The sequence below is a fragment of the Zosterops lateralis genome, assembly GCF_965231275.1.
Source record: "Zosterops lateralis genome assembly, chromosome: 4".
In the NCBI taxonomy this organism is placed as follows: Eukaryota; Metazoa; Chordata; class Aves; order Passeriformes; family Zosteropidae; genus Zosterops; species Zosterops lateralis.
This window is the reverse complement of record NC_139765.1, coordinates 67,319,430-67,343,809: the sequence shown is the minus strand read 5'-3', so window position 1 is coordinate 67,343,809 and position 24,380 is coordinate 67,319,430. Positions and strand designations below refer to the sequence as shown.

The 24,380-nt window shown below is 47.2% G+C and overlaps 1 protein-coding gene across 7 annotated transcripts in view; it reads right to left on the bottom strand.

The window, feature by feature from the left end:
• The window catches only part of FRMD4A (FERM domain containing 4A), a 270,813-nt gene that overhangs the window by 18,707 nt on the left and 227,726 nt on the right, over nt 1–24,380 (bottom strand). For all 7 annotated transcript variants that reach the window (XM_083859687.1, XM_083859685.1, XM_083859684.1 and 4 more), the window contains exons 12-14: nt 17,053–17,129; nt 12,873–13,011; nt 6,976–7,117 (exon numbers count right to left, since the gene is read on the bottom strand). In XM_083859687.1, coding sequence (XP_083715813.1) covers nt 6,976–7,117; nt 12,873–13,011; nt 17,053–17,129 — 358 coding nt within the window. The remainder of the gene's footprint in view (nt 1–6,975; nt 7,118–12,872; nt 13,012–17,052; nt 17,130–24,380) is intronic.

Here is a 24,380-nt window from a genome sequence, read left to right as displayed (position 1 = left end):
AAACCATATGACAACACAGCCTACTTCTTAAGAATTGCAATTATCCTAGTAGCAAACATGTAATTCAATCCACTTACAGGACCTGTTCTATGAAAAACTGTAATGGAACAAAATTACCTAGCAAGATTCCCGTAAAATACACCAGAAAACCCCAACCATAGCTCCTTCTGGGATAGTGGCTGATTCTTGTGAAGATGTAGGTTGAGATATTTAACTGCATGTCCAAAAGACTTGGCTTTTCAAATGGCAATTACCAGCAACTCCCACTGAAGTAGGTCTGTGCATTAAATCAGACTCTGTTGCTCAGATGTCATGACAACATTTGTAATTTCAACTCTTCAGGGGAATTTTTTTATGAAGTAACCTCATCCTTTGTCATTACGTTTCCTCCACATACAATAAAGGATGGATATTCTCCTTATCCCTCCTTTTGCTGCTGGTGTATCAATAGAAACATTTTTTTTTAACAGCAGTGACCTGTTCCCTGCCCTTCAATGGCACAGAGAAAGCAGGCCTTTATTATCTGCAGGAATCAGATACAACAGGATGCTACATGGAATTTTCTGTGCACCTGTCATTGGATGGGGATTAGAGGTGAGTCCTAGATATATTTGCAGCTTGGCCTCCATGCATTCAGTGAAAACACCCAGCCCAAGGAGGCTGAAAAAGCTGTTATTTCACAGAGCTTTGGAAGGAATCTGGGAACAATTCTTTATTTTGGCAGCAAAACAGTGAAATTTGTGCTTTCAGCTTCATCTTTCATTGCTACTACTCCAGCAGACCATTAAAGCTAAACTGAAAGAGGACTGAGGCAAAAATTGCCACAAATCAGTTCTGCATTGGCTCAGGGGGAGCAGAGAATCTCACAGATCTTTTCCACCAGTATTTTCTGCAGTTTTCATGAAGGAAGTAAGCTGGCATTTATTCAATGAAACACCACTCTGCTTCCTTAAATCTTTTAGTGGGTTGTCCTGAAGTGGGGGTGGTGGAAGAGATCTCTCTAAAGATCAGCCAGGCTGAGCATTATCAGACAAAGGAGGAGAACCTCAGTAAGATTGTTGTGTAATTGTTGTAGTCATCCTCATTTTATTTGTGTATGCCCTCATAAAGCAACAAAACTCAACTCTGCAGACACATCTGTGCTGGAAGAACTTGATGGGACCTTCTAGAGGCCCTGTATTTGCACTGGTAGGGAAACTCCTCTCCAGCACTTAATAATTCTTAATAGTAACCCTGGTGAGCAGTTACTACTGCTGAATTTCTTCATGGACTTGTCAACAAACTGCCGAGTCCCGATAAAAAGTTGCTCATGATTCCAGCAGATGTTTTGCACCTTTTTCTTTTATGACAACTTTAATGACCTATGTTTTCCTTTTGACTGCTCTTCCCCTTTCCTTCCTCTGTCTGCTCCATACCTCCACGCCAGCCTTGGATTTATTTTTAAAAGCTATTCCTTTTTGCTGTGTGGGTTGCCACAGCAGCTACACAGAAATATTTACAAGCATATGAACAGCCTGGCCAGACCCCTGTGCTGATTTGGGGTATGCCCACAAGAAGGAAAAGAAAGGTTTCTGGCTGAGCTGGTAGGGACCCAAATCAAGACCAGACAGTTCACAGCATCTGCTCCAGCTGTGCTTTCCCTGTGTGAGAACCATGCTGGTCTCAACCCTGACACAACTGGTGCACATTTTGTCCACTGAGTGCCCATTTTGTCATCTTTTTCACTGATTCCAAAAAGCAAAGGAACTGGAGGGGACCTGGAAGTACACTATCACATTCTGAGTGAAGCAATGAGGTTACTGCTGAAATAAACCAAAGTCACCCACTTGTTTGCACTAATTTTTGGTTTTGAATTTTTATTTAAAAGCTGAATTATTTTGCAGTGTATTATTAGATTTTTATTGGCTGGATTCTCTGCTTGTTCTCATGGGTAAAAAGCAAATGGAAACTTGATCAGTCAAGAGAACCACACCTGTATGAGATGACTGTAAATGAGCAGAGAACAGTGTATTGCTGGGTGCCAATGGCTTCCATTAGAGGATCTTTATTTATAAATATGTATCAAGCCTACCTTGAATAAGGCTGTGATCAGAGATCCACTTCTAAACCCAGTGGCAGTTGACCCAAAAATGTCAGGACAAATCAAAATACCGTAAGAACAACCAAGAAATAATCAAAGATCAGCACAAACCAAACCAATCAAGCAGTTACTACCTTAAATCAGCCTTATAAGATATGGTCACTGAGTCATAGCTGCCCAGTGCCTTCCAAAGTGGATCACCAACAGAGAAAAATTATTCCCGAGAGATCAGTCCTAACACAAGAGGCTCCTGCTGCAACAGAAATGCCTGACTGGGAAGCTTTCTCAGGTATTTTATCTCCCACTATTAGGGTTAATTCCTAATGCAGTAAATGGGAGAAATGTTGCTGAAACATGTAATTTTCCTGTATGGCATTTGAACCTTTTTGTGAAAATTATTTTTCAGCCTCCTTCCCATTTGCAGTGCAAAGATTTACCAAACACTGTATTTTAACAGACACTTCAGCAGAATCATTTGATGTTCCTAAAACAAAAAAGGTTGTGAAAATACACCAGGTAACAGGCACAGGGCCTTCTCTCTGGTGGGGACCAGGAACCTGCTGAACTGGGGACTGTTTTTATGTGTATGTGCTCTTTCTTTCTTAGCACACAGGATGGGATACAGGTCTTGGTGACCTAAATGTCCACTTAATGCCCTACTAATTTGGAAACAGTTCTCATCTTCTGATACCCACATGGCCTCTCTGGGTGATTTTTTCATCCACTGACATTCAGGAGAACATGAGCTGGACAGGGGGAACATGTCCAACACTGTCCAACTCCTTCTCCAGCAGAATTCATGGCTGAACTTCACCAACACTAACAAGGCTGGGTTCTGCTCACTTCTTTACTGGTGAGGTCAGGACAGTCTTGGTGATGTTGAAGGGGACATGCAGCACATGGGTCACATCCCTGAAAGATCTGGTCAAGTGTCATGCAGGTACAGGTCTGCTGGGGTCCAAGACAAACTTTGCTTTAAAGCCTCCCAAAGGGGTGAGGGCAGACACCACTTTGGACAGAAAAGTCCTACTAGCGGCTCATTGTTTGTCCCTATTTCCTCCATCTATTGTAGCAGAGTGGAGTCAGCCTGGAAAAGGGATAAATGAGAAGGACGAAAACAAGCAGGGAGGACAGATGGGATGCTGAAGAGCAGAGAGAGCCCAGTCTTGGTGACACCAGCTGTGAGGGGACAGGAGATGCAATAAGGTGGCTGAGCAGCAGCAGCAAGGCAAAAACACCCAGACATCTCTTTCTCATTCTCCAAGTCTCCTGCTCCAGAAAAAACACATCTAAATATGGCAAACCCTTCACTCTACATCCGGCTGATGGCGTTTGGCTGAGGTCCTGTGGAAGGCTGTCCCCTGAGCAGGGAGGGGGAAGTTTCCCCCACGCTCTCTCCGTGCCAGAGCCTGGGCTGACTCACCGCACCGGGATATCAGCCCACCACAACCAGCAGCCCCAGACAGCCCCTATCTCTGCTCTCTGCCCGACACGGAGGATTTCCTACGAGGGAGCTGGGCTGGAGCTGCTCCACACAGGATGCTCCACTCAGATATCCTGCGGGCCACTCGTCCTCAGTGGCCCCCGCGGGCCGGGCGGGTGCTGCTCATCCGCTCCAAAGCCCCCCGGGGCGGTCCAGCCGGGACACGGCCCAGCCGGGACACGGCCCAGCCGGATGCAGCGGGCCGGGCCTGGGAACTGGCAGGCTGGACTCTGTTGTGGTGTTCTCAAACGTAAACAAGTCCCTGCACAGGAAACCTCCACTGCTGCAGAAGGAACGGGGCTCAGCGGCTGGAGGCTCCTGGAGTGCGGATGCAGAAGTAAAGCAGAGATGGAGAAAGTAGTCTGGGGTTCAGCCCAGTGACTACAGGGCTCCTTGCTAGCCTGGAGACCTGCAGAGCTCTTATGGCACAGACTCCAAAGGAAAAATCCACCTTAGCACTAACTTGGTTTTGTTCTGCTGGCTTTGATTTGGTTCCTGCCTGTGTGAAAGCAGAGCTTTCATTCGCAGGCAAATCTTTCCCCAGAAGTCCAGGGATGGCCAACAGATCCCTGAGCAGAAGATCCCTGAGCTAAACCACAGCAGCCCACTGTCCTAGGGAGGTCCCTTCAGATCCAAAATGAGGACGAAAGTTAGAGTCAGCTTGTCAGAAAATGGACTTGGGCATCAGAATTGCAAATCTGCAGTGGACAGCCTGAGATCAAGAGCGTGGGAAAAATGGAGCAGCTGAGACTTTGGTCTTGAATTGCTGTGATCATGAGGAAGCCACTTCCCAGTGTAAGATTCCATCTCCCCTCTGCTGTCTCTTGAGACTCTAAGTGATGTGGGGCAGTGTCTGCCTTGTACTGCACAGCAGGATCTTCTCCAGACAGTGTGACAGCTGGAAGCAACAACAAACTTTTCCTTGCAGACTTGCTGCAAGCCCAGGGGAGACATGCCAGTTTTGGCATGCTCCTCATGGTGCTGACAGCCCCTCCAGTGAGGGGGAGTCAGATGGAGGGAGGAAATGACTACAAGACATTTTCAGTAAAAAAAAAAGACTGAGAATAGTGGGGAAGTGGGGGCAAACAGAGATTCAGTCCTGACCTTGTGATTTCGAGTCACTTGAGGTATTTATAGCCTGGAAGTCTACTGTGGGCACTTAATCATTTGCACTTATTCTCTCCAGTGTGCAGGCTGTACTGCGATAACCCATCATTGTTGTGGTTGTGTGCCGATAATCTTTGGCACAATGGGAGGAAACACAAAGCCTGGGACAGAGCCAGTGACTGTGCCCAGTGGGACAGACAATGAATGCCCCCTCCCATCCAGTGGGACAGGGATGGGCCACCTCCACCAGCCCAGCTCGAGGGGAGGGAATCTTGGAGCAGAGGGGTCTAAGTGTGGAAACAATCCAGGGTTTCCAATTCTTTGGTACCTGACCTCTGCCAGACATCTTCTCTCAATACTCTCTTCCACACAGAAGCAGCAAACTCTGCAGCTCTCTTCAACATTTTGGGGAGAACCCTGTCCTCAGAGCTGGCAGGACATAACAGGCAGCTCTGAAGAAAGGCACATGGAGGGAGCTGTGCTTGCCTGGCCCACCAGCAGCACCTTGACAGAAACAGAGGTTCACACAGTGCTATGAGGGCACCCAGGTAGGCAGATCCACCTACCCAGGAGTGAAGAAATTACTCACCTCAATGAACTCTGGGTGGGTCTAGTCACTAGTGCAATTCTGATGAGTCTACAAATCCTGTGCTCAGCCAGAAAGGTGTAGGGAGCACAAAAGTACAAAAATAAAAGCATGGGCAGCTCCCAGTTTGGAATTTCCATACACTTAACCCTGATAGACGCTGGGCTTACACCAGCTTTCCTGGGCCTGATTTTTTGCCAGCTTTCACATGTCTACCACTTTCTCCAGGTGTAAGAGCAGAAGCATACCTCAGTGTTTTGGTTTTTTTTTTCAGGAACACAAAAAGTCCACATATTGACACGGAAACAGGATTACTGCCAAGTAGCTCTCACAAACTTAGGAATGGTGGCCAGAAGGCTGAGATCTTAGAAAGACCTTAAGAACTTTCTTGGGGTACTTAACATTATTTACTTTCCAGCAGGAGAGCTGGAAAGAATGCCAAACAAACAAAGGCTTCCAACAACTTGACACCCATCTGGGAGCTGCTGAGCTACTGCAACTCCCCAAGCTTGGGAGGTACAGACAGTGGATTGTGTACTTTGTCAGGAAGACCTCAGGAGCAGAAAGGCAACTCTGCAGGCAAGGCAAGGAATTGCACAGCAAGCAGCTCTGGAAGCACTGCACATTTTAACCCCTTGCTGAACATTTTCCAAGCAGGGTTTTAAGGGACATGAAGGATACAGTGATGCAAAACTGATCTACTACATCGGCGTGGGTTCAGTTTTAAAGCATTTTCATTCTTAGATGGGTTTTTCCTTTGCCCAAGCCTGAGAAGGTTATTCTCTGCTGTTACACATCTCAACACATTTGGTTTTGATAACCTGATGTGATGCTTAACAGAAGGTATTTAATTGCCTGAAACTGTTAATTACAGTGATACCAGAAACTGTGCCCTCCTGAAGAGCTGACCTAAGCAGTTTCAAGCTCTTTGCTAAACATCACCCCCTGCTTTAAGCTTGCAGTGACATTTATCTCTGTTTTACACACAGCTTGCCTGGTTCAGACTGACAGAAGAGTATCAAAGAGTCACAACCTCCTGACCCCCCTTCTCCTGTCCTTCTCTCCTCCTGCTCCAGCTCTCCTCTGCATCACCTTTCCTTGGGTTTCTCTCACACATGACATCTTCCTCACACAGGAAAGTGCTCTAAGCCACAACAAGAAATCTTCAGGACCCTGGCACTAGTTTGGTACAGTGCCAGGGAATAGTTTTGTTGAGCCTGGGACAGCAGCCAAATCCCAGCAACAGAGAGGCAAAGCAGATGTGCATTTGGTGAAGAAGACATTCTGTCTCAACAATGCTGAGGAACATCACCAGTTCCCAGCCTCAGTTTCCCTTGTGAGCTGCACTGGGTGACTGCTTCCCCACTGCTGGCTGGGCACTCCTTCACAAACCCATCTACCTCAGGGTAAGCTGGATACCATGGGATGTTTAGGGTAGAAATTGTGAAGAGCGACCAGGTTTCAGCTGGAAATTGAGAGGTTGGAGATGACATCCTGGAGTCAAGGAGGAAACGAGTGGTGGTAAAGAGAGAGGGGGAGGCTGCTGCCTGTGCTGTTTGTGGAGCAGTGTGCTGAGAGATGGACTGCCACCTGGACAGACAGAAAGGCTAAGGGGAAATGACTTTCATTTCTGCAGTGCAGCTTCTGGCTGCTCCCCATTATACCATGGCCATGGCCCTCCCCACCATACTCCCTCCAGTTACAGGACAAAGGACCTACCTGATGACAGAAGACTCCCGCTGCTTCCGCTGATAATTTTGCCTTTACTCCCCATGTTGGCCAACTTTGAGGTCTTGAGGGTTCCAGTTTCAGTCAGGTCAATTGCAATCTCACTCAGGCTTCTTGCAGCATGAATCTTGGACTGGAGGTGGACACAGGAGTTAGTAATGATCTAACGCCTCTTGAAAGCTCACAGAAGGAAAAAGACCTTTTGCTGTGGCAGGAAACAGGCCTCCACAGCAAACGTGCATTATTTTACAAGAATAGAAGCAACCTGGCACAGTTTTCACTGCTGTACTTTACAAATTCTTAAGTGGGTCCAATTCTGGCATCGCTTCCTGTTGTTTGGGTTTTTCTCTGCTTTGCCATGCACATTTTTTAAACAAAGAATGTATGGAGTCACTGTTTTACCACATACAATAAGAAACCTTCAGAAATGCCATCATAATAACCTGCTGAAAAGCTCAAAGGCTAAAGACCATCTCTAGCATCTAAAGGAAGCCAGAAAGGGCCTTCATAAATCAACAATAAGCTTTGGAACAAGACACAGTGAGGACATGCCTTAAATGGGCTATCATGAGAAGCTGGAAGAAAATACTGACAGGAAAACACATTCAGGTTATTGTCCCTATCAGTGCCCTTACTGTGAGGGACCTCTTCAAAGCATTAATATTAGTCTAGTAGGAAACAACAGCCAGCCCAGCTCAGTAACTGGCCACATTAGGGCATGACCATTGTTCCCCACCAAATGTCAACAAGATTGTTGACATTTGTAATTAAAAGAAAGTAAATAATGCATAGTATGTAAACCCAGAGAATAGAATAGAATAGAATAGAACAGAATAGAATAGAATATTTCAGTTGGAATGGACTTCCAACAGTCATCTCAGCCCATTGCTCAAATCTTACAAGCCCTGTGCTTCTGAGCTTCAATTAATCTGTCCTCGCAGGGCCACTGACCTGCAATTTTAATTTCCCAGAACACAGAAAGCTGTTGGCGCATTTTGCCAAGACTTCCAACTGCAAGAAGAGTTTTATCCAAAAGGGGGTGAAGGCCCAGTTCAAGATCACTGGAGCATTCACCTCTGCACCTTCTCAAGGCCAGAAGAGACTGAGCCCTGGCCATACAGCTCAGGGGATGGGCACATCATTACTGTGCTAACAAATCAAAACTGATTGATATCCACATACCAGGGTGTGATCTGTTCCCACTGGAAATAACATGAAACAGGACAACAAGGAATGCTTGTCACCATGGAATTTTCAGTGTTACTTCACATCTTCAGGAAGAAGAAACCATTCCAACAAGAACTAAGCCTGAATTGATGGCTGAATGCTCACCACTGAGCTTCTTAGCTCTGTTACTGATGTGCTGTGGGGCTTTGGGTAAGACACTTAAATTTTTAGTGATCTCCGCCTCTCTTTGCATATCAGTGAAATAATAAGGGAAGGAAAATGTCTCCCTGTAGCACACTGTATTTTTAAGATTAATTTAAGACTGCAAATGAAGGTAGCACTGGGAAGGCCTTACACTGAAAACACCCTCAGAAGTATTATCATAATTTAATATTCTTGGGTATTCATAGGCTCCATCATTACCATTCTGAGGTACCCAAATGCCTCACAAGTTTATTTCCACAACAACCCCAATACCAGGGCATATGTTCTCACTTGTTTGCAAGAATGATCAGTGCAGTCCTTGTGAGTGCAGAGGCTGAACTACTAGATAACATATCAGAGCAGATCACTCAACCAGTACTGGCCCTCTTCAACTAATCTTGCAACAAGTTAGACACTTCCCATTTCCAGCAGTTCCTAAGATCAGCCCCAGGAGAAGGACAGCACTCTTTAGCTTCTTGGATCAGATGTTTCTGGTCAGAAACAAGGCCTGTGAAACATCTTCAAATAGTTCTGGAAGGTTAATTCCAGGTGAAAATCACTGCTTTTATCTAATGAGATTTCCTTCTACTAAAGTCTTGATAAGGAGCCTAAGCATGACCTGTTGTCTTTCTGCAATGCCAGACCTTTGGAACTGACAAGCCTTGCAACTGCTTTTGTCTTGCTGATAAATCCCCTGCAGGTGTATATATGCTCTATAACCCTATGTATATGTAGGGTTATGTGTACTACTTTGTATAACCCCAGGAAGAGCTATGTTGTTCAAACTGCCTGACCCAACACACTGAGTCTTGGCAGTGGATGCCTCAGAAAGACACAAATCCCAAGTCTGCATGGACAGATCCATCCCTCCTGCTCCATGAAGCAGTGGTTTTCCTGTTTTTGTAGGATAGTTACAGCAAACAGCCCTGTAGTTTATTTCCACTCATTTTCAGAATGCAAATGAAGGCACACTCTGGCCCTACCTGTCTGACTGGGCACCAACCAAAGTGCTGAGTGAAGACAATGTGACTGCTGGGTGCTATTGTGGCCCTGGCCCCAAACCAGCAGTGGCTGGAAGTCTACCCTATATAGGGCAAACAAAAAGGTGATATAAAACCAAAGCCTAACATCCCTGGAGCCAGGAGAAAGGAAAAACAAACCAGCAGACAGGATTAGCAGGGCAGAGTGAGCTTCCTCTGCAGAGGGTACAATTCAAACCTGCAGAAACCATAGGAGCAAGGCTTTAGATCCAATTGCTGTTGTGCTAATGGTGCCCTGCACTGAACAGTGCAGATGAAACATCTCCTGAAAGGAGTGGGGTTAATTTCCCTTGCTGCTCAGTCCCTGCTGCCTCTGCTGCCTACAGCAATGCCAGTCAGCGTTGGGTGGTCTCGTGCATTGGACAGGCTCTCAGCAGCAGCAGCAGGAATCAGAGCAACAGCTCATTTCACACAGGCCACTGAGCAGCAGCTAGTGCAGGCTGTGTGCTGCAGCACAGTGCTGCAAAGCTGGGTTACACCCCATTAGTGCTCCCCCGAGCCCCACAGCCCCTCCAGGCTCAGAAATTTTACAGCACTTAGCGCAGACCTGCCAAGTCCCATTTACAGGGAGGAAGACTGGCTCATTCATGAGTCATTTCAAAGCATGGGGCCAAACTGATCCCCAGTGCTGTTCTGACAGGGTCAGAGGGTGAAGAAAAATCTGTAAGTGAAATGAGGAAGAAGATGGACACTAGGGATGAATTTATCCATCTTGCAGTGATGGGGCTTTGCTGGAGGTGATTTTTTGAAACCCTTGGCCTATTTTCTACCAGTTCATTCAGCCTAAAAGCCCTGCACTTGGAGGAATGTGGTGTTGAAAATTCCCACAGAATGGGACTTCTCAAGGTTTCTAGGCCAAGTGTTTGATTGACTCAGTGCAGTCAACAGAGCAAAGACATGCCTTCAAGTCCTGCTGCATCTGTCTCCCAAAAAAAAAAAAAGGAAGCTGACAGGAGTTCTGCACGCTGACAAGCTCACTTGGGAGGCTGGGGATCTTTTCAGTCTCCATGTTACGCTTCAATTGCAAGGAGAGAGAGACACAGATCAGCAGGGAGCAAGATGCTGGGAACCCGGCGAGCTGGCAGGAGTTCAGTGTGGAGTGAGGCTGCAGAAACGGCTGGGACCTCACTTGCAAAAGGGTCAGAATCCAGGCAAAGAGTATTTTATTTCTTTTTAAAATCAAGTGAAGGGTTTTCTTTCCAGTGGAGCTGTTGGTCCAGATCCAACTGGTGCCCAGTTATGTGAGGAGCACAGAGTTCAGGCTTTCTTTATCACTGTGTCACATCTCCCGCCATCTAATCTACATCACTGTAGCAAAGGCTCAGCTGTGCAGTGAGCTCCAGCAGGCTTTTTCCTCTAAGTTTGTTTTTATTTTTCTTTCTTTTGTCAAAATGATATGAAATGCCAAGTTTGGGCATGAAAGGAAGGAATATCTAAGTTTTGCTTTGAAGTTGAGGATTCAATTGAAGTAGGGCCTGAAATTTAAGGGGCTGCAAACCCATGCGACCTGAAACTCAATAAATGTTTGTCTAGGCCCCTGAGAGCTGAACCAAAGTCATTTCACATCACCCCACTCTGGGATATGATTCACTAGTTTTCCAAAGCAAAGCACATATGAGCACTGTGTCCCTGAAATGACCAGCAGAACAGATCAATTAAAATTGATGGATCTATCAAGATTGACAGTGTCATGTCAAAGATGAGGACAACAGATGAAAATATCGGTTCCCTTAAGAGAAAAGGATGAAAATATTTGTATGCCTTAACTTCAAAGCCTCAGCACGGCCACTGGGATTATTGTGACAAAGCATGCTGACACAGTCACAGATGTGACAGGTTGACAAATGAGGGCTGGTGGGTGGTGCTGCCTGTAGGAGTGTGAGAGAGGGGAGATAAAACTGAAACACAATCTGCCAACAACAAAAGGAGTCACTGAAGGGAAGTCCTGGGTGTTTCAGAGATCCAGTTTCTTACCAAAGAAATGGGAGGAGGAGGGAATCTCCTTTTGTTTGTTGATTGCTTGTGACCTAAATACCTTGCAGCTAGATCAGCAAATCCATCTGGCTAAAAGTAAAGAAAAATAAACTTCTATCTGCTTAAAATTTATCTCTGAGTTGACAGAGAGAACTATGCACTGCCCTGATGGTCCTGAGCAGAGAAGGGGCACACGAAAGCTTCCCTTAGTATCAATGAGTATGCAATTTGTCCATATTTACAGCTGGCACTTAGGCAGGGTTGGGAAGTTGGCTATATCCCTAAATTCAATACAGCTTATGGCTACTAAGTCGTAACCTGGATTTTTGCATTAGATGAGACATGGCCAAAGTGAGAGCAACCATGGCCAAGGCATCCAAAAGTCTTACCCACTCTACAATAAAGTCACAGAGCTTATAGGGGAAAGCAGTGTCAGAAGGGCTTAGAACAAGTGGGACTAACAGCACACTCATGGTCCTCCACATTATTCCAGAAAGCCAACTCAATTAATTTAACTGGCAGAAAAAATAATGCACTAAAGAAAAGCAGGAAAAAAAAATATTTTTCTGCCAGTTTAATGGGCTGAACTGGCTTATGAAAGGGCCTGATAGGGCCAGGGCCTGAGCAAGGAAGTAAGCACCCCAGCCTGAAAATGCACGCAGTGCTTTGACAATAGCAAGATATTAAGATTGTTTCAGGCATTTGAAGGATCATCACTTGCACATTCTGCCATTTCACCAGAGATGAGGACCAATGCAGGTACCCACTCAACACAGGCTCTGTCTTCTCTGTAAAGCTTTACACCAGCGGGCTCATATGGAGAGGGAAGTCTGCTTGAGAAGGCTTTTCTCTGTATCAAAGTAAACTCAAAGTGATCAAAGCGATCTCCTGCTGCTCTGGGTATGCCTAAAAAAACTGATGAAAGGAATTAAGAGGGAGAACACACACTCCTCTGGTTTTGAGGTGGATTCTTTTGTGTATTGCATGGCACTTTGTGCAGCACCAGATTGCAATAGCTCCTTGTACAGCCAGGCTGTCAAGCCTCCTGTCCCCTTCCTAAAATAATATCCCTACTCCTCTTTTCTAGGAAAATACAATAGTGAAAATCAAGGGACAGCAAGAAGAACCCAGAGACAGTTGTAGGTTGTGAAGCTACTTTGAATTCAGTTACTGGGAGCTGCCCTAACTTTATGACAGACATGGAAGACGTGGAAATCATCCAGACAGGGATGTTGACCCTATCTGCCTCCTAACTTTGGCTCCTATAATTTGGCCACAGTTCAATACAACCTTTTCCTGAATCCTTACTCCCACAGGCATGAATTCAATACAAATTTTCTCAGTCTGGTCAGGACTTCAGAATCTTCAGTTGATTTGCCTTTTTTTTTGATCTCAAGTGGAAAGGGAGGGCAGGAAAGAAGCCACCATCTGGACTTGATGTGGCTGGGACTGTGGAGAGTGAGAAGGTTTCACCCACCACAAATGGAAACTTCCCATGCTTACCTTGCTTTGCTTCCTGTCCAGGTAGAACTGATGTTGACTAATGGCCATAGCCCAGATAGACTTTATTAATGCTGGACAGGCGTACCAGGTATGCACAGCAATGCCACTATGCCCAAAAGTCCTTCTGGTCACAGATGCCCTGGAGAGGAGAAAAGAATGAACTGAGGTTACACAAAAGTTTCACCAGATTGCTTTCTGTGAAAGCAGAACCTGTCACAGATCTCATAGTAAAAGTTGCTGTCTTTACTGTGTACACACCCTTATGTTAATGGGAAAAAAATGCTTAGAAACCAGTAATAACTATCAAATCAAGCCAAGAGAACATTTATTTCAAATATCTCCTCATGATAGCAAGCTCCAGAGGACTAATAGCAAAGATCATCCAGTTTGTCCAGCTCAGACTGTATCCCTGGATTTCGCTGATGCTGACTTGCTGCACATCCCAGGGGAGCCACCAAGGGCAAAGCCTGCATGTCTCATCACACGTAGAGACATCTGAGGTGAAATCCTCACACCCTCCACTGCCTCTGGCTTTGGACAGAGTGGCTCCCAAATATTAGGACCCAAGTACCAACTAAAGAGCCACAGGATCAATGGCTGCTTTAGGGAGTTTGAGTGAAACTCTTCAGCAACCTTGATTTCCCCACTTGTAAACAGATGTAGCAGGATTTGCTACATGGTGTGGGGGCAGGGAGTTGTGAGGCTCAGAGGGGGCTGCCTAGTGCCCTGGAGAGAAGAATGGGACTCAGTGATTAGCTGAGTGAATTTAAAAACAGGAAAAATAAGAGCTAAATATTTCCTCTCTGGGACTCCCAATTGTTCTCAATCATTAGCAAAAAAACACAGGTTACATTTCCCCATGCTTTCACAGCTGTACAAACCTGCTTGATTATTCCTCCCCATCCCTCAAAAGCAACCCCACCAGCAGAGCCCCTGACACCAGCACAGAGCACATCCAGGCTCTCTCCATCCTGGTCTGTGGAACTCCTCCCACTGCAGGGAAGAAGCTCTGGATGGAATAAACCACACCACTGACCTACAGAGCCCCAGATAAATGAGGGCCTCCTCTCCAGTCTGTTAAAATGGGTCTTGTGGTAGAGTAGGATTATGAAATTATGTGACATGGGTATAGAGGCTTGCTCAGAAATGTGACACTTTTAGGGACATGGATGGTGAAGAGGGACCAGTGCAAGACACAGCCTGGGGAACAGGGGTGCCACAGAGGGGCTGCCAGAGCCCACAGTGAGCCCAGGGAGTCTGGGCCATGCAGGTGTGGAGGTGACACTGCAGGACAGCCCAGGAGCTCTACTGTGCCATGCAAGGGGGAGTCAACTCTTTTACTAGCACTCACAAGTCCTAAGGTCCCCCTCCTGCACCTGTATCTGCACTGGCCACCTCTCTTCTGGTGCTTGGGGGCCACTGCCTTATCCAAAGTTAGAGGTGAACATGGAGCAGTGAACAGCTGAAGAAAGTTGTGACAGAGCCAAGAATGAAAGAAAACCAAAACTCTGCAGCAAAATGAGAACTGCTGGCAATGTTCAGTCTAGGAGAGAGCTGACAGCCATTGCATCAGGGCTTTTTCAGTGCTACAAAATGTGTTAAAAGTCAAATTACAGAGCTACAAATCAGAGTGAAATTTCTGAGAAAACAGCTGTGGCCAATGCAAACAAGGGCTGAGACAACTGGGATCTCATGTTTCAGTGTTACCCTGTGCTGAGTCCTCTCCTTGTGAATGGTGCTACAGACCTTGTCCTATTATGAGTATTGTTCTTGTGAGAAAAGTCTCCATGGATGCAACAGGACAGTGGCTGATGGTGCTGGGCTGCCTCATTCCTGACACTGGACAGGGAATGAAGGCTGTACTGAGAGGTGTTCTTGAAGTCGAGACTGGAGAGTGGACCCAGCTCTGGATGGTTTATACTGGTCTAAGGACACAAACCCCTGCAGCACACTGGCACATAAAGCTCTAAGGAAATTAAGGCACTCAAACATGGGCTGAAGAATTAATTCTGGTGTCATCCTATTCATTTCAAACACAGTTACTCCTGAATTCTTAGAAACCTACTCTGCAAATCATTCATCTTCTCCCTGTAAAAGCAGTGATTTCTAATTATTTTCCTTTTTGGAATCTGTATATGTTTCCCATCAAAACAGGAGACTCCATTAGAACGTCTGCAGACTGTTGGTCAGAGCTGTGGACTTGCTTTTCACAGCTGTGTTTGAAGAGCTGAGAGATATGGCCCGTGGGTGTTTTTTCCATGACCTCTCTCTGAGCATGCTACATGTGCTATGGAATTAACCCTGTTGATAGTCCCTAAAATCTATCATTTTCTTCCTTTATGGGATAAGTAACTGCAATGAAAGGAAGTTAAATGGCTTGTTGGGAACAGGAAGCCACGGGCAGAGGTAGGGCTTAAAAACATACATTGTGCTGCCCAGCCCTGGCCACAACCACGGAGCTGTGCTCACTCTCCTGACTGTGGCTTCGCTGACTCAGGCTCTGGTTTGGCTATGAGGAGAGGAATGTGGAGAGAGCACTGCGTTGGCTACTCCTCCGCCTCCACACGCTGAACAACTCCTCTCAGGAGTCCATCCCACTTGGCTGGGACACTACAACCCAAACTGTCTTCCCACCACGCCACTGCAACGTGCTGCGCTGCATTACAGCCTGAGTACCAGCTCCATCTGGATGGTGCCCCTCTGGATACCAAACCCAATCAAAACTATACAAAATCCAACCAAACTAATTCCTTTGTAGCAAGAAAGTACCAGGCTGACAATCCCGGACAGGGCTTTGTCCTCCTGGTGTTGAGTCAGAGAAACAAAGCAATGGAGTAAAGAACGGAAGCTCTTCTGTGTCACTAATTCCTATAATCTAAATACAAATGAGAGAGAAGAGGCTGCTCTGTGTGGTCACATTTCATGCACAACATCGAGTTGCAAATGTCACCATAATTTTAATGTCCCAGAGCTATTTCCTTTCTTTTTTCTTGCAACTGCTCCTTCCAGGAAACAGGCAGAACTTAGGCATTTAGGGGCTCCTGGCTGCTGGTCGCTCACAGCACGCGTTTCTGACGCCTCTCGGGCTGCTGGAGCTTGGTGGGGGAAGCAGTGCACAACCCCCAGCTCCTGCTGCTGGAAGATCTCCCACTGTATCCTCGACTTTGGGAATTTGCTCTGCTAGATTTCATGCAACTGTTAACACGCTTAATATTAAGCAGATGCTTTGAGGTTCTGCTGACCTGGAGCTGCTTTACTTGGTGTTAGTTTTATGCACCTATGCAGACAGCACCGTTGTACTGGTGTGACTGTGCTCATATCAGTCACACTGATAAACTGCATAATAAACTGCATATAAAATTCCCCTAATAAAAGTACATATATTAGAACACAGATAGACATGGGAAACAGGTGAAACTGGATCACAGCTGAGTGATCAGCACAACACACTACTACCAGCAACACATCAAATCAGTCTGGGCAGAGAGATGGTTTCCATTAGTGGTATCGTACTTACAGTGCAAACGAGGCATTGCTTTTAGTCAGAACAACTTTCAGAGCCATACACTCACTGTGTGCAGTAACCATCCAGTAATGCAAACACACCAGGGGTGCTGAACCTACTGATGGGATGCAGCACAGCCCCTTGAACTCTCACATTAGGATTCTGAAGTAAGAAAAAAAAGGGCTCCTGTGCCAAAAAGACTGATGGGCTTTCATCCAGGCTGCCGGCGGTAAACCTCTGGTTCTGTGCCATTCCTTTCAGTTGCACTACTGAATATTTATTTACAAAGAAGCATGTGAGTACAAAATCTGGCGCTCATCTCCGGGCTCTGAGTGAAACACGGGGAAAAAGCAAACCCCCGTTTCACACACGAGGGCTGTCAGCACCGCAGCTGAGGCACCGGAGCAGCACAGTCCTGGGGGTCACAAGGTGCCAGAACAGAGGGAAGGGGAAAAAAAATACCGCTAGGAGTCGAGGGGAAACACATCCTCAAAAACGCACACCAGAACCCGAAATGTCCCGCTGAAAGGAAGCAGCAGCCCCCGGCTTGCCTCTCAGTGTTCCCCAGCTACCAGGCGCAGCGAGCCCCGCACAGAAGCGGGGACAGCGCGGTGTGGGCAGGACCCGGCTCGGCACCGCATCTCCCGGCTCAGCCCGGCCCGTCCCGTGGCTCACCTGCGCGGATCGTGCACCTCCACCGAGAACTTCTTCTCGCGGAAATAGAGGTTCTCCAGCTGCCTCCATTGGAAGATCTGCGGGGAGAAGAAGGGGATGAGGCGCCTCCGCGCGCTCCCTCGCCCAGCCCTGCGCGCCGCTTCCTCCCGGCGCTGCGGCGGGAATGCCCCGTGAGCCGCGCTCCGCCCCGGCCCCGCGTCCCGCCCGCGCCCCCCGCCCGCACCCGCGGGGCAGCCCCGGGGTGGGCGGCGGCCTCTGTCCCTCCCTTCCCTCCCTCCCTCCCTCCCGCCCGGCCCCCGCGGCCCGCGGCCGGCTCCGTGCTGGGGGCAGGCGGGGAAGGGCGCCGGTTTCGCTTTGCGTGTTGAAAAGACAAAGTCCGGGCAAACCGGGAACCGACTACGTTTTTCTTGAAGGGCTGGCACCTGGGGTGGTGCATGGGCCTCTGGCACAGCAGACTCTCCCCGGGGTGAAGGGGATGAGACCCCCGCTCCACCCAAATGTTAATACCCAGCTCTGCTAATAATACTCAGCATGAGCAATGAGCCGAGTGGAGAGTTTATCTGTCCCAGGTGCTGTCACACTCGTGGTGGTGATGCCCAAGGCTCCAGGCGCTCCCGGCGGTACAAAACACGGCAATAAGCAGGTCGTATCTCCGCCTCTGTTTTACAGGCTGCCCTGCCGGGACACCTCAGAGCAGCATTGGATCAAAGCCAACACTACCACCAAGAGGGAAACTGAGGCACGAAGCTTTTCATGGGGGTGAAATGCCGCCTGCCCTCGCTCCTGAGTCAGCCCGGGCCAGCCCTGGAGGTCTCTCCGTGCTCTTGGGCAATGGGGATGCGCTTACACGGCCCTGTGCCCACATTTCTCCCGTGAAATGAAGCCCATCTCCCAGGCAGGAGGGCGGACCGACCTCAGGAGCAGCGCGAAATAGCGCCAAGCTCCGAGAACCATCACACCGTCACCGCTGCGGGCAGGTCCACCACTGCCTCCTCCTTGGAAATGAGTAAACCCAAATCCAAACCCTGCTAATCCACGGGGAAAAGGCAGCCTCCACCCCCCTGGGCATCTCGGACTTCGGCTAGCACTGCCCCTCTCAAGCAGCAGAGCTGGGGCAATGCAGCCCCGCTGCTGGGGAGCACAGGCAGCAGAGTTTTTCCTGATACTCCTTCTCCCAGCCCAAGTAGCTTCTGTGGAGTTCCTGTCCTATCCCCGAGGAAGGCGCTGGCTCCTGACACGCCAAGATAAGGCTCGGCTGCCAGTGTCAGCGCTCTGGAGATAAGGAAACAGGAGGCGTAATTTGATTTGCACTGATAGAGCTGCAGTCTATAATCTAGAGAATAAAACAAATCACAGAGAGGACCAAAATTTTTCTCCTAGCTGGTATTTCAGGGGCAGGAAAATTGAAAATATTTGTTAAAGTTTTCAAGCAAGGTTAAGGTTTGTGGGTGTTTTTTTTTTTTTTTTTTTTTTTTTTTTTTTTTTTTAATTTTTTTTTTTTTTTTTGCCTTTCTGTAACACATTGCTTCTTGGAAGGAAGGATAGGGGTTAAGAAGGGCACTGAGCTGCCCCATATTCTAGGGCTGTCCACATTGCTGGGAGGGTAGGGGAAGAAGGGAGCCAGGAGAGATGGGAAGTCTGAAAGACTGAGTTACATTGTTCTTAGGGGATTATTTTATACCTCCGCTGGAAATATTAATTGCTGCATAAAACTCGTAAACACCAAATTAAGCACAGAAATACCCACTATTTTACCCACCGAGGGAGGACAGACATAGGGTGAAAGGGTTAAGCCGGGAGCTGAAGTCTGACTTCTCTTTAAGTGCCTGGCTTCAAAGGCATGAAAAGGAAGTTTGGGGCCTAAACTCCCACAGACAACAACTGGGGTCAAGCTGAAAACAGCCCTCTGTGCCTGCAGATGCCCATCCGCAGGGCGGGGAGGATAACGCGGCTGTGCTGCACGGCATGTGCAGAGGACGTGTTTGGGAGGCGCTCAGACATGTGGAACACATAAGAGTCTAAAAAGCCAGCAGATCACACCCTTCAGAAAATATCCCTCTGTCCCCAGGTCCCCCGTTGTCATTTATGACTAAATTTCGGCGTGGCGCAGGAGGAATTTGAAACTTTTCCGAGCTGCTGGCAGCTGCTCTGTTTGGATGCTCTCCTGCCCATCCTCCCCCTCTGACTCTGCCGGACTGACTGTCCCCTGTGCTCGGATCCTTTTCTGTTTTACCCTCTCCGCTAACAAATCTCACAGTGCTGTTTGCTAAGGGAAGCTCTGTTTCTCGTTACTCTTCGATGATTAACTCCAACTGTCCAAACACACGGGGCTCGTGGGGAAGCTGCTCAGATGCCCAAATGTAGGCATGGAGTGCCCTTTTCCATGCCCCAGGGTTCCCTGCCTGGCCCCCGGCTGCTGCCCCGGGTGGGAGGAAGCCTGACATAGGTCCGGTGCTGTATCTGCCAGCCCCACGCAGATGTCTTGGATCACCAGCAGTGCCTAAAACAGCATTAGACACCTACGTTTTGGGCACTGGAGCAGCTCCCCAGATTGCTGCATTTTTATATTTAGCTTTGTTGCTTTTCTTGGCAGAAGGAGGCAGATCCAGACTAAGGAGGGAGGGGGTGAAAGTGACCCCACAATCTAAGTTTGTGTCTTTTACTCCATAGCTCTGCTCTCCCAAACGTACATGTGTGTTTTACCATTGCTGTAATTGTGCTCCTTGGTTCCCCAAGTATTATTCTACAGTGTTTTTCCTTTTTCCCATATTGACCTGAGAGGTCTCCCCCTTCCTATACAAAAGGAATCCAATCTGCAAAAATGTGAATACCCACAAGAAAGTATCCACTTTCCTGTTAGCTGATCACAATCCCTCCAGAGAAACAAAGCTGAAGGTCCCCCTTCAGCCAGACCTCCTAATGTAAGCAAGCTGTTCCTTTCACCAGTTGCCCACCTAAATGTATGGTCTCAAATTGATGTTGTTAATGCAGTGACAGATGTACAAGGTGTCATTAGTGGGTCTTCCTAAATGGAAGCATAATTTTTACCCATCAAGATCCTTTTACCATGCTGGTGCTTGCAGCCTTCACTGGGGAATACAGCCCCAGCAGGGAACTGGTCATAATTTCAACAGGATCTTGTGCAAATGCAGTGACAACAGATGCATGCTGGTTTGGGGGCTGGTTTGAGTCAAAGCATCTGTGTTCATGGCAAATTTGCCTCTCCCTGCACCGAGGTTGAGTCTGATTTTGGGTTATTTGGCTTATGATTGTCTTTGGTTAATTTCCTGCCTCAAACCCAATGCCTGCACATGTGGGTGGGACAATTTGTATTGGGATTATATCAAAAGTGCAGTGATCCTTTGAACAAAGAGTACCTCAGCAGGGACTGGGACAGCATCTCCCCAAACACACTGGAAATGGGGCTTAGGAGAAAGCCAGTCAGTAACACAAGCTTAGAGCACACTTCCCCTGCCCTTGAGTAGCTGCCTTCAGTCAGTGCCCGCAGACAAAGGGACAATTAGTGGTGCTGCAGAGGGCCAAGTCTGTGATGTGGTGGTTTGCCTGCTGGGCTCTCTTCTGAGGTCAGCAGCTCGTTTGGGATCATGCAGCACTGGGCAGCTTTCAGATGGGAACAATTTTTGGTAGCGGCCATCATTACAGGCTGCACATGAGATGATTTAATCTTCAACAGATACTTAAGGAAGTATCTGTGAGACTGGCACAGCTGCACACTCACACATGCATGTGAAAGGGGCTAGTAAAAAAAGAGAAAAGAATTACACTTATTCCCTCCTCTTCTCTGTTCCATCATGCCAATAAAACTGGAACTGACACTACCACTTGAATTTGAAAAAACTACTTATCAACTTGTGAACATTCAAGGGAATAAATGTTCCCCATCAGACCACGTGCACTGTTTAAAATGTGTTGGGGTGGGTGGGGAGGCGATGATGGGGAAACCAGTGCCAGAAATGGCTTGTATAAAGCTGGCAGCTTAGAAGAGGAGCCAGGAGAGAGATCCGAGTGCTGCAGAGAATTCAGGTGCAAACTACAGGAATTTTCTCACTGGAAACCCCTTCCAAGAGGCTGGCAAGCTTGCCAGGCACCAGATGTTTGTGACTAGTTACAAAGAGCTGCAGTCAAAACCCTTCAGACGCAAGCTTCTTTTGTGAGCACACTTGTGGTTTGCTGGCTGGTCCTTAATTAAGCTGAGCCTGGAGGAGAGGAGGCCCAGGGATCTGCATCTATTTCAGCCATGTGAGTCTGAAGGATTTTTTACCATTTTTATTGAACATGAAGCTGGTACTGTGGAGTTTGCACATGCCAGGAGGTAGGGTCAGTGTCAGAGTATTTGAAAAATGCTGGAGGTTCCTGATAAAGAAGGGAATGTCTTTTGTGAATAAATATCAGGAATTGCTGCTGGCTTGGTCACTCATGGCCTGGCTGACCTGGACTTTTGGAGAGGTGTGGGGACCTGAATTAGTGCTAGGCACTGGGCTGTGCTCTGTCCCTTTGTGCTCAGGGAACCTTGCCTGAGCATTCACTGGAAGTACCATGCCATTTATTTGGGAACCCCTGGCAGTAATGAGGCTGTTGCTTGCGCCTGTGTTGCCCTTCAGGCATGGGACAGAGAGGATTGCTGAAGGCCAGCCCTGGAGGTTGGTGCACAGTGCTGTCTGGACTATGGTACCTAGAGAAACATGCCCAAATGGTACTTTTTGGAATAATTCCAAATCCTGAGGTTGTGGTATGGGGTCCCTGATACTGTTTCCTGCCTGCTGTGCCCAGAAGAGCCAGACTCGGCACTGAACTGGGGAATGTGCACTATGGCTGGGCATGCTGTGGGGACACAGTGTGAACCATTTTGCATTTGGTCCCTTAAGAACCAAATACAAATGCCCAGGAGTCCCATTTTCTTTCTCTTTTCTGTGTGCTGAATCACCTGAGATGAGGCACAGGCTGAATGCACACACTTTCAAGGGTTCCAGATAGCATGTTTGGTGGCTGTTTAGAATCAAACCATCTTCAGAAATCTGTAGAGGATCTACCCGCTGTTAGTTATGTTTTATGACCCAAAGGGAATTTGCAAAGAAGATGGAGACAGATTTTGCTCAGAGGTGCCCAGTGAAAGTGTAAAAGGCAATAGACACAGGCTGCAGGGTTGCAGCAAGGGAAATTATTAGAAGATATATAAATTAAAACCCCAAGTCCCAAAGCAATCAGTGCAGGTGGTCAAACACTTAGGGCCATGAGTAACCAGACCAAACTTTGAAGATGGCCCAGCTTTTAGCAGGAGTTTGGACTAGAGACCTCCAGAGGCCTTTCTGACCCATATTTTTCTTTGATTCTAAAGATCTAATAAATGACCAACTATAATTGCTGTTGGAGTTGCTGACCTATATGGCATCTCCCAGTCCTTCAAGTCTTGCCGCTTCCTAGATGATTAATGCCTTGTTAAATCACACTGTGCAGAAGGAACAATCATCCCTCCAAATCCATGGACTACCACCCGGACTGGATGCTCTGAATGGCTTATAGGAAAGGCAGAGAAATAATGTGGAACATTTTTAACAGCCCCAATGCAACCCCTTCCCTCGCCTACACTATGAGCAAGAGCCAGCACTGCATGACATCCCAATACTAAAACTGGTATTAAACAATGGAACTAAAACAATGACAGTATTTTCACACAGCTTGCATGAGTGAAGCTACAAACCCCCAAGTATTTTGTCCCGCAGTTTAAAGACAAAACAAACATAACAAAAAAAATTCCTCCTTGGAAATGTAATTTCCTCCACTGAACAAACCAGCAAGCTAAATTCTAGGAGCTAAGTTATGCAGGAGGTCAGTGTGGAGGTTGTGAGCAGTCTCTTTTTGGCCTTAAACTCTATGGAAATCACAGCTCCAGCGAAGTCAATGGCAGTTTTGTCCCAGTGATTTCAGTGGGGCCATGGTTTCCGGGCATGGATTTGTGTTCTGCCTCAAGCCAGCCCTGCTCCCATCAATCATACCTCTGTCAAACTAGTTAGAGTGAAGGAGGAAGGACTTGGTCCAGGCAGAACAGCACCATCTTAGCTCAAACAAATGAACTCTTGTTTCGGGGGCAGATTTACCAAGAGATTTCTGTGGGCTGTCACCTGTGAATTAGTGTGACCCACTGCTGAGGGTGCCCCTGGGTCATGAGATGGGGATGCTGCTGCACCGTAACTTAGTCCTCCATCCTGCCACACTTCCATTCATTCCTTTATTTTTATTAGTTTGGGGTATTTTTTTTTCTTTCACTTCTCAAAACAAGAAGAAAAAAGAGATTTCCTGTGTGATTTGATGTGGGAAAAGCCCTACCAATGATCTTCCCAGAGGCTTGCCGTCCTCCCGTCCCTCATGGAATGAGAGAATGGCTTGGCTAAATGGGACTTTCAGTGGTCTGTCAGCAATCCCAGCTCACTATCTAATTACTTCTTTGCTTCAGGCTTCAGGCCCCATTTTTGCCAAATGGACAAACAATTTCTGGTCCAATTTGAGATCCCTTTTGCTGTGTGCTGTTCTTGTGGGACCACACCACCCCAGCAAACATTTCTGCCTTGACCAAACACAAATTGCTTCTAGGTCTATATAATAACCACTCTGCATTCATTTCCATTATGGAAACACAATTCCCTTTTAAATTTCAAAGTAGCTTATTGGCTCAGAGAGAACAGCAGAGCATCAGATCACACAGGGAAGAGCTGCTATTTGGACAAAGCATTATTTGTCTAAATAATGCAACTTGATATTTGTGTCTGTAACTGTACACAGACTGGGAGATCAGACTTTGACTTTATAAACAACAAAATCCACTTTCACTGCACATATATTTCTGGTAGCTGCTGTTAGATTGTGCATTGCTGTCACCACACTGTGTGTGTCTAAATCAGTAGGTCTACAAAGAACCTTTCTTTCCTAATTGGTTTAAGTTAAACTTTCTCCCTTTTATTCTCTGAAAGGACATCACAGTGACTGGATCTTTCTGCATTGGAGAGCTCTCCTTTCTGGCACAATATCCCATGTATTAGATAAAGAATGCCCAGTCTGTAGCCTATGAATCAGCTGTGGCACCCTAGAAGGATTCATGCTGCCCACAAACCATTACTGCTACTCTCTCTCCTAAGGATCCTCACGTCTTCTCCAGTGGCTTGGCTAAAGTGTCTCTGTCTTGGAACCAAAATAGAGGAATCACCATTCCCATCCCATGCTGCTGTGGCAATGCACAATACATTGTGTGACTGAAAATACTCCCGTGATGCTGGGTGTATGCACAGGGCATGCCACGGCAGGAGCAATCCTAC